The 10,430-nt window shown below is 38.8% G+C and overlaps 1 protein-coding gene across 1 annotated transcript; it reads left to right on the top strand.

Annotated features, from left to right (window-relative positions):
* Window positions 1-182: 182 nt before the first annotated feature.
* LOC106524395 (nucleoside diphosphate kinase B) lies at window positions 183-10,194 on the top strand. The gene is made up of 5 exons (XM_014018192.1): window positions 183-281; window positions 2,114-2,246; window positions 4,952-5,053; window positions 7,465-7,577; window positions 9,777-10,194. The coding sequence occupies exons 2-5, from the start codon at window positions 2,118-2,120 to the stop codon at window positions 9,889-9,891; spliced, it is 459 nt and encodes a 152-aa protein (XP_013873646.1). The 5' UTR covers window positions 183-281; window positions 2,114-2,117; the 3' UTR covers window positions 9,892-10,194.
* The last annotated feature ends 236 nt before the right edge of the window (window positions 10,195-10,430 follow it).

Below are 10,430 nucleotides of genomic sequence, written 5' to 3'. Positions count from 1 at the left end.
ATCTATCTATCTATCTATCTATCTATCTATCTATCTATCTATCTATCTATCTATCTATCTATCTATCTATCTATCTATCACAACAGAAATGCTCAGCTTCATTATGATCAGTATCAAGCCTTTTGGCCTCAGTGGTTTGCCGTCATCCAGTGTTGGCAGTCTCCGCCCCTCCGTTTACAGTTGCTCCGCCTACTTGGATTAAAAGCCGCATCACGACTTCGGTCGGTCTTCTTCCGCGTCTAGTTTTCTGTCTGTGGTCCTACCGAGTCGTCTTTGTTCAGGTAAATCTGACTAAACTCTGATGTTTCGGTTTTTAAAGCAGTTTCTATTTTATGGTTTTATGTGAGTTTCTGTGTTGATAAAAGACGTTTTGAAGTCATATTTTATTTAATGTATCTAAAGACCCGGTTTGTGTAGCTTGCCGGTGTTGGCTAGCTCTGTTAGCTTGTCAAACTTCAGGATATAATTAGTTAAACTCTAATTTTTGAATTAGGAAAGGAAAGTGGGGTCTTTATAAAACAATGGAACTCTTAGGGCCCGTTTATCAGTCCGAGTTTCCGTTAAACCCTTTCACCGTATTGAGCGGAACAGAAGAGACCATGTGGCGGTGCGGAAAGGCCCCGGCCTGCCTGGATTACTCTGCATCATGGCACCTGGTTTCCTGCCAGGTTTCTACAGCTATGCACGACCCGTTTCATCTTTAAAGCACACTATGAGCAAGAATATGTTGGCTGGTTAGAAGCAAACATCTGTTGGATGAATAATATTTTATGCAAATGTTAAAGTCCGGGTTAAACTGGTGGACTTGAATGTCAGAAAAGTCCAGTATGTTAAATGAAATGTATTTATTGTCAGTCTTTAATTGAAACCCAACTGAGTCATACAGATTACAACAAACTTAAAGGCCACCAATAGGAGGCCTCCACCTGCAGGGTCCATCCTTGGGACCTCCACCCACCTCTGCAGGGTCCATCATTGGGACCTCCACCCACCTCTGCAGGGTCCATCATTGGGACCTCCGCCCACCTCTGCAGGGTCCATCCTTGGGACCTCCGCCCACCTCTGCAGGGTCCATCCTTGGGACCTCCGCCCACCTCTGCAGGGTCCATCCTTGGGACCTCCACCCACCTCTGCAGGGTCCATCCTTGGGACCTCCACCCACCTCTGCAGGGTCCATCATTGGCCTCAAATTTGGGAGTTCAGGTATCTGAGTCTTGTCCCTGAAGGGTGGAAGGGTGGAGCAGGAGATGGATCTATGGATCGGGACCTTGTCCTCAGGGAGGTTTCTTTGTGGGTCAAGGTGAATTTAAAAAAATGGGTGGACTCAGAAATAAAAGCGCTGGATTTACCTGCTTCTCTACCTCATCTTCCAACCTTCACCTGAGAGTTACGAAGTTTAGATCATGACCAAAAGAAGCAGATCCTCAGTCCAAGCAGCTGAATTGATCTTCCTTCACAGGGTGGCCGGGCTCGGTCTGCCTCACTGCACCTCTACTCTGAGCTCCTCCCCAGATGATGGAGCTCCTCTGCATCTAAAGGAGTCAGCTGAGGTGGTTCATCTGCTCAGGATGCCTCCTTGTAGAGGTTTTACAGGCATGTAAAATCTGCAGGATCTGTAGGAGATCCTGGGGTAGATCCAGAACTCTCTTGAAGGATTTTATCTTTTCTGGTCTGGGAACATGGGATCAACATTTATTATCTTTTTATACACCGTTCTGCACAGGGAGCTGACTCAGATTAACCAAACATGTTAAAAGTATCAAATATAAGCCCACAGATCTGGATTAGTCTCATCGTTTCAGACTCCGATTCACACAAGATGAAGACTGTGGAGTCAGAGCCACCTCAGGTGTGATTGGTTTGCTGTCAGGTGTGTGTGTGTGTGGGTGGGGCTGTGGTTAGCTGCAGTCCTGCTAAGGTGCCCATTAGATCAGACGTGTTCTGTAAACCGGTTGGTTTGATGGGCTTTGCACCTTCAGCCCCCAGCCTCCCCCCTCCTCCTGCCAAGTGCAGCAAAGCACTGTGAGTGATTCAGATTCTGTCCTGCTAATGCAGCACTTTGTAATTGCCTTCATCCTGACTTGTGCCTGGACTTGTTCTGTTTGTGTTCCAGAACCATGGCTGAGCTGAAAGAGCGGACATTCATTGCCATCAAGCCCGACGGCGTGCAGCGAGGCATCATCGGGGAGATCATCAAACGGTTCGAGACCAAGGGCTTCAAACTGGTGGGCATGAAGATGCTCCAAGTGAGTGAATGAGTTTTGTTTTATCCATCCGGTTTTATTTTCAGCCACGTGAACCTGCTGCAGAGGAACACTAAAGACTTCCAACAAGCTGATTACCCTCCTGATCTATTCCTGAGCACAGAACAAACGATTAGCTCCAAACATTTGATCTGAAACCTGATGAGGCGCCTCTTAGCAGGCCAGGAACTGTACTTCACTACAGTTGAAAACCACTAAATGTCAGGATTTACGTTTTGTGTTGTATCAGTGTTGTTTGATAGTTGCTGCACTAATTTTAGTTTTACAGGCTGATGTCTATTTCTTAATTTTGTGTACATCTTGACCTGCCAATGGAGTTCTCTGAAAATTATCATACATTTTTTTTTCTTCTTTTTGTTGTACTTTATTGCACTGAAAAAGAGGTTCAGCACTACAGCAGTGTTGTGTATAAAGTACCACAAAGTGATGAGTAAAAGTACAACTATCTTACCAAAAATATTACTTTGGTAAAAGTTAAAGCCTCCTTTAGGAATATTACTTGAGTAAAAGTCTTAAAGTATCTGATAACGTTTTGTACTTAAGTATTAAAAGTAAAAGTACTGATTTAAAATGAGCAGTTAGTTTTTCTGTAAGGGCATTTATTAGGAGATGACCTCCCCAAAAACTGCAGAAATGACTGCTGTATTAAAATACTTAATTTATGTTAAATTTAAGATGCACTAGTCTGTTTCAGTTTATATACAAATATCAAGGCTGCACAAACCTTTTCCCCAAAATGAAAATCTAAGGGCTGCAGCCAAATGCAATAATATAATTCATGAACTACAAATACTTCTTAAGTACAGTCCTTTTCATTTTAATGATTATGTCCTGCTGGTGTGACATGATTTGTTTGTGTATAAAGTAATACGGTATCAAAATTTTACACATTTATACTTCTCATTTAACCACAGTTAAATTTCACTCTATCTAGGAGGCACAGTTTATATGGATAGTATTTATTTTTCACAATAACAAGCTGGAATGAAAACAAGCAAAAATGAAATAAAAGTAATGACTTTCTACTTGTCTTTTTTTTAATGTAAGGAGTAGAAGTAAAAAGTAGGCTGAAAAATAATTACTTAAGTAAAGTCCAGATACCCAAAAGTTCTACTTAAGTACAGTAAAGAAGTATTTGTACTTAGTTACTTTAAAACTGCCCTACAGTGGGTGTTTAGTTATTTCAAAACAGGAAATAGATTGTACAAATAAATGATGTAATATCACATGTGGAGTTCCTCAGGGTTCTGTACTTGGATTTAAGTTACTTTTTATTTTGCAAATGACTGTAAATGTGTCTGGACTTTTTAGGTGTGTTTTATTTGCAGATGACACACTATTTTGTTTGGGTAAAGATATAAGAGTGGATGATGGAAATGATGCAGACAGAATTTCTAAAAATGAAAATTTGGTTTCAACTTAATCATCCTTAAATTTGGGTAAAACTAATTGCATGATATTCATTAGTGGAAAGAAAACTCAGTATAACATTTAGAGTCGATGGTGTTGATCTGTCAGTGAGGTCAAGTTTTCAGGTGTTATCATTGATGAAAAGCTGACATGGAGACCTCGTATAAATGATTTAAGAAAAAACAATAGCTAAATCCATTGCAATAATGTACAAAGTAAAGGAGTGATTTAATGATAAAGCTCTTTATATGTTGTACAATGCAATAGTTTTTCTAAAATATATTGTATTGAAGTCTGGGGGAATGCATGTAAAACAATTACAAATCATATTTTTGTTTTACAGGAAAATGCCGGAAGAATTGGCACAAAGCATTACTGTCATCCATCAAATATCAGTTGAAATTATTAAAATCTTATGAGTTTGTTAATTATAATATTTTGCAGGCTATGTATAAGGGTCAAAGAATTTTTACCTTTTTACACATCCAAATTTTATTAAGGGACTAGGGATGTTTGTAAAACCTAAAATCAAACAAATTTAAAGGACCGATGGACTTCGATTCAAGATATATGATTTTGGAATAATCTGGAAAGCGCTTGTGAAACTGCTGCCAGTTTGAATAAAATAAATGTATTAAAATAAAATTTTACATGAATGTGTGAAACTTATTTTAGAACTTAGAAATGCAGTGTCTTGGAGGACTGGTCTGAAATCAAGAGGAAGTTCTTTTTGGATCAAAGACACTATTCTGATGTTTTACATGTATTTGAACAAACTCGAGTGTTAAATGTCTTTAAATTTGTTCATAAAGAGTAAAGGATTAGAAGTTATTAAACACTGAGCTTATCTCTGTAGGGTTTGGGTCGTTGTTCAACGTTATGGTAGAACAAAGTTTTCCTCGACGAGAAACTTGTCTAAAGGATCTGAAAGTGTGAAATAGAGAGAACATAACAGTAGGGGTTGGGACGGTGCAATTATTGAAGTTTTTAGCTTTTCATTTGATATCTGGTATATATACAGTACATTGTTATGTTTAACTTTAGCTGCTTTTACTCTGTTCAGTCTCAGCACAGGTTGCTTCAGCCTAATTCACGTTTGACAGTGCTGCTGTGGAAGCAGACTGCAGCAGAATGTTTACAAGCATTTTTTTATTTTAATTTAAAGTCACTAAATGATCTAACAGTGGAGACAGTTGACCTTAAAGCAAGCTGTTCCATGAAGAATCAAACTGTGCAGACGTCAGATGTTTGTGTTTACATCCCGTTTGTGCTTTCAGGCCTCTGAGAACCTCCTGATGGACCACTACGCTGACCTGAAGGACAGACCCTTCTTCCCTACTCTCATCAACTACATGAGCTCTGGTCCAGTGGTTGCCATGGTGAGAACAGCATACACCTGGATAAAAAAATACTTCAAGCTTAAACTGACCCTAAAGATGTGCAGAGTCCTGAAATCCAACAAGTTCTGTAGAGTTAGTTTATCCAGGTGCTGTACAAAAATCTACTGATGTAATTAGATGCAATTTTATTTTCAGTTCAACACAAACTTCAGTGAAGTCAAAGATGCTTCTGTTCATTCTAGTTTTATTGAGTGGATTCTGTCAGTATTTGACTTCAGTACAGATGTAGTACACATCATTTACCATACAGAAATCTGTTGTTGATACATAGGGGTCACAAGGTACCGTATTTATTCATGTATAATACAACCCTCCCGTTTTTTGAGCTTAAAAAGCATAAAAATATTTAATCCTCAAACTACCTCCAATTTCATCCAGACTTAAGATTTTTCAGCCTTTGCAGTCTTGATACATATCAGTAAAATGATCATTGGACTGTTCATTTTATTTTAACAACATATGTACTAAAAGGTATTTTGACAACAAATATATATCAGCTGTAGCAGCATCATGTGAATTCTGACATTTTACACATAGTCCACCAGGAGGCGCCAACACAAAARTCAGAGACTTCACATGATATTTGGGCCATCTTGTGGGGGATGATTACTTCCAGCGCCCCGCTGTGGTGGGGAAACTTTTTTCAGGGATACAAACTTTTTCAGAACACTGGTAGACAGCAGCCATTACAGACGAACATGTGTTTGTTGTTGTTTGAGGAGCGGCCCGGTCACACACTGTCATTAGTTCGTTATCATTACTGAGCTGCAGGACTGCTTTTCCCCCTTTTTTTCACATCATGTCTCCTGCCTGGATCTGTTATCTCTCTCTGAAGCACAGAGGAGTGTCACAGGTGAGCTCGCTTCAGCTGCTTTTTATGACACGGCCTCATTTCTGGACTCAGGCATTTTGTGAATGAAGCTGATTTTTCAGTTAAAATACATAAATAAAAATATTTATCCTAGTATAGTACTTATGGTTGGGCATAATCATATCGTGTGCAATTAATCACCAGAAAAACATTAATCGATTATTTTTTGGCATTTGACGATTAATACGATTAATGCCACCAGGCAGACTGACTGAAAATTTCTCGTATCAGTCTGCTCGATGCCCCACTCCGCTTCAAATATGATGAACATAAAAGAAAAAAGTTCTGCAATGTAATTTTGACACAATTTGAAACAGATTTTTACAAAAAACAAACCTTTCCCACTAAATTGGTCAATTGACTAGGACATAAGGGTGTCCAGGGGATTAATCGTCAAATTAATCGTTATTGGCTAAATAGCACAATTAATCGTGATTAATTTTTTACTAATATCGCCCAATCCTAATAGTACTACCCCCAACTTTATGGATGATTTTATGGATTATATTTGAATAAATACGGTAATCAGACCCTCACTCTGTCACAGCTTGATGCTACAATCAGATAAACACTGTCTCACAATAATGCCGTGAAAACTGAAGTCTCACATTTCTAAAAGTATTCAGAAGTTTTTCTTTGGTGCTGAGTTGGAGCAGCTTTTAGTCTTACAACCCTATAAAATCTGTTTTTTGTTTTTCTAAATTCCACTCTTTCCATTTTTTCCCCTGAATTCCACATTTTCATTGTAACCATATTTATTAACCTAAAAAGTGTGTAATTATAAAGTGACGGAACAGTAATTCAACAAATAAATAGCTACAGAAATAAATGTCTTATTTCACATTCACTAATTTAACAAAAAGCAGTGTTTCAGTCCACCATTAAAACTTTTTGTTTGGTCAGTTCTGTGATTCCATCCACAGTTCCAGCATTGTGGAAATGATGAGGCCCTACAGTCTTCTGGGGTTGTTGAAACAAGTTTTGCACATCTGGACTGAAGGATTCCTGTTCTTTCTAAATGCTCTGTAGCTTGGTTGGATGAGACAACTGTAGGGTGGGCTCCAGAGTCCTCTCCAAGCTGCTCCTGGTGTCTGCTGTGTGTTCAGGGTCCTAGTTATGTTGGAAGGTGAACTTCTTTAAAGAATCTGAACACACGTAGGAAATGTGACATTTCTGAGATCTTTAATTAATGTATGAAAGTGTCCAATTTTTTAACTTTGTGAGGTGTGTAGAGTTGAAAGAATTGGTCATGTTTTAGTCTGAGGCTACAGGTTCTGGTTCTGAAGCTGCTGTAACCTCAGAGCTGGAGGTCTCATGACATCACATTGATCAGTTTATTTCTGACACGTCAAAGCTTGGATTGGATTGAGATTAACTATAATTTATTACTTTCTTAGCTAAAAGGCCTTGATGAGGAGCTGCAGAGAGGACATTGAGACGACCCTTTAAACCTGCTCTGCTGTGTTTTTGGAAACATGCTTGGCTGCTGAGCTGATTTTTCTGCCTCTCCTGTGTTCAGGTATGGGAAGGTAAGGGGGCTGTGAAGACGGGCCGAGTGATGCTGGGTGAGACCAATCCTGCAGACTCCAAACCAGGAACCATCAGAGGAGACTTCTGCATCGATGTGGGCAAGTGAGTGTTGTGTGCATGGATTAATTTAGATTCCTGTGTTACTGCCTGTACAGCAGGAGAGGGTCCAGCTTACATCACATTTAACTTTCTTTTAGTTAGTTTACATTAGTAAGGCTAAAACTTAGCATTCAGCTGTTTAGAGGAACATCTTGAGACTTGATGGTGAACTTGTTTAAAGGGATCCCCTTTTTAGTTGTAACATTAGACTTTATATGATAAACATATACTTTAACTGTAAAATACTGTAAAAATATTGTAGGATGTTCAGTTTTTATAATTTTAAACTAAGTTTAAATAGAATAGAAGGTAGAAATGACTCAGCCTGGAACTGAAAATATGGATGGATGACCTCAGTTTAGCTTGTTTGTCGCGCTAGCACAGAGCTAATGCATATAAGGCAATATAGCGTCAGTGCTAGCACGAAGGCTAACAGGCTAAGCTGAGGTTCTTCTTCCATGAAGCAGCTCTGTTGTCCTCCATCCATATTTTCAGTTCCAGGATGAGTCATTTCTACCTTCTCCTCTCTGTCAACGCTCTCTGGTTTCATTTAAAAGAGTCGATCATCAGATATTGTCCAAGATTAACCTTCAGGGTGGATATAGCTCGTTAGCAGCCTCGCACCGATGACCTACCCGCGTCATCATTTACCCAGAATGCTTTGCATGTAAATAAAATGGCTCTGTCCGTGTTAAAATATATTTTTAAAATGTACAAAACTAAACGGCCTACAGTATTTTTACAGTCTTTATTTTACAGTTAAAATATGTTTGTCAAATAAAGTCTAATGTTACAACTAATCAGGGATCCCTTTTAAAGGTTGTGTAAGATAAATACATCTGGAATAGGGCTGTGTAGTAAATGCAGTAGACAGTAAAAACAATATGAAGTTGGCCAGTGGTGGAAATGGACTGTCTGTGGTCAGTTACATCATCACACCTGTGTCAACATGGCTGTGAGTGCAGAGACAACTGAGCAGGAGTTGGTATTAAAAAAAAAAAGGGAAAAAAAGACCCCCGCTGTAGAAAAGTTACATTGTATTGCAGGATCCCCCCCCCCCAACTTGTGGGTTTTTTACACAAGAAAAAAATTGTTTTTTCTGTATTGTTACCCACAGAGATGATAAAAAAGACGGACGTTTGTTCAGTCATAAATTTATCTTTCTAATGTAACAGTTCTGCTCTGAGAGCAACAGAGCAGCAGGTCAGTTCAGCAGGCAAGAAGCTCATTGTATTATTGTATGGCAGGCAGATGTTACATTTATTTGGCTTCACCACACTTATATTCCAGTTATCTGAAATAGTTTTATGACAGGACAATGTGCAGCTTAAGCCTCTTAAGGTCCTGTCATACTGTTAACATTTTAGGCAACTTAGAATGTTTTTATGTCTAAATGACTAATTTTACTTGAAGTACTGGTTATAACATCCACTTTATTTTGATATTGTTGAAAATTTGAGAAGTTTTTGTTGTTGAAACCGTTTTGCAGTATATATAAAACATCATTATACTACAGCAAAAATACTGAGTTTGATTATGATTACAGTTTTCTGCTAAATAAATGCTCTAAAAATTACATTATCTTTGCTTTTTATGATAATTTTGTACCACGATATATACCATTACTGTGAAGGGATTCAGTTTATACCCTGATATGAATTTGAGGTCAAACTGTCCAGCCCTAATCTGGGGTGTGTAGAGTTCAGTGTCATGTTGGGCCTACAGTTCTTTTGTTCCTCTAGTGACTCTTGGTGGCTTTGACTAAATACTAGTTTAAACATAAATTTGTTTAGAGCCACAGTAACTGCAAAAAGTGTTAATGATGTTCACAAATGCATTCAGGATGCTCACAGACCTCCATCAGTGGTTAAATGTTTTTTTTTTCTATTCATGTTTTTAATCTTGTTTGTTCTTAAATGTAAATTGTTACATTTTCTAATCTTTGAGGAGGTTTTGTGTCTCTGGACATGTTTAATTCAGCTCTTTTTGTAAAGATTGCTGAAGCATTGTCTAATGTGACTACACACACACAGCCTTGTGTTTATATCCCCCGTTATTATTGGTATAATGAATGTTATTGTTAATTAGGAATCCCACACACTGAACAGATTGTTTGCCAGTAAATGGCTCTGACTCTACAGAATGTGGTGGAGTTCACATCAAACCTGTAGCTTTCTGACCGTCTGCCTCTGGTTTTGTCAGGAACATCGTCCACGGCAGCGACTCTGTGGAAAGTGCCAACAAAGAGATTTCTCTGTGGTTCAAACCAGATGAGCTGATGACCTACACCAGCTGTGCCTTCAGCTGGCTCTACTGAGCTGCTCTGCAGACGTCCTCCCTCTACTGGAAAACACGACCCACGTTTCATCTTCATACTGTCCTGTGGTGGTCCACATTCATTCCTGTTCAAACGTGTGGTGGTCCACATTCATTCCTGTTCAAACGTGTGGTGGTCCACATTCATTCCTGTTCAAACGTGTGGTGGTCCACATTCATTCCTGTTCAAACAACATTCATTCCTGTCAAACATTCCATACTGTCCTGAAGTGTCCACAGCTGGTGACTAGACCTCGTTGTTTTTATTAAAGATGACCTGTTTTCCAATAAACAGTCCACAGTATTAACTGTCTGATTGTGTTTGTCAGGAATATGACTGGTTATAGGCAAATATCAGTGGTCTCAAACAGGGACCTCTGGACTCAACCAGTTCAGTTTGATTTATAACTTCCAGTTACTGATGTCTGACAGAAACTCAAAACAAAGTTACAAAATAAATATTGGCTCGTCAAAATAAAATTAACCCATAAGTCTGTCCTGCTGTCCTGATCCTGGAGGACCACCAGGTTCTACAGGTTT

Source organism: Austrofundulus limnaeus, unplaced genomic scaffold (assembly GCF_001266775.1).
Source record: "Austrofundulus limnaeus strain Quisiro unplaced genomic scaffold, Austrofundulus_limnaeus-1.0 Scaffold185, whole genome shotgun sequence".
In the NCBI taxonomy this organism is placed as follows: domain Eukaryota; kingdom Metazoa; phylum Chordata; class Actinopteri; order Cyprinodontiformes; family Rivulidae; genus Austrofundulus; species Austrofundulus limnaeus.
The sequence above is the reverse complement of the archived record's forward strand: the minus strand, read 5'-3'. Positions and strand labels throughout refer to the sequence as shown.

Excerpts from the sequence above, each read along its gene's own strand:
- LOC106524395 (XM_014018192.1), top strand. The coding sequence starts at position 2,118 with ATGGCTGAGCTGAAAGAGCGGACATTCATTGCCATCAAGCCCGACGGC. Across the intron at positions 2,247-4,951 it reads TGGGCATGAAGATGCTCCAA|GCCTCTGAGAACCTCCTGAT; the intron begins GTGAGTGAATGA and ends TTGTGCTTTCAG. Across the intron at positions 7,578-9,776 it reads TTCTGCATCGATGTGGGCAA|GAACATCGTCCACGGCAGCG; the intron begins GTGAGTGTTGTG and ends TGGTTTTGTCAG.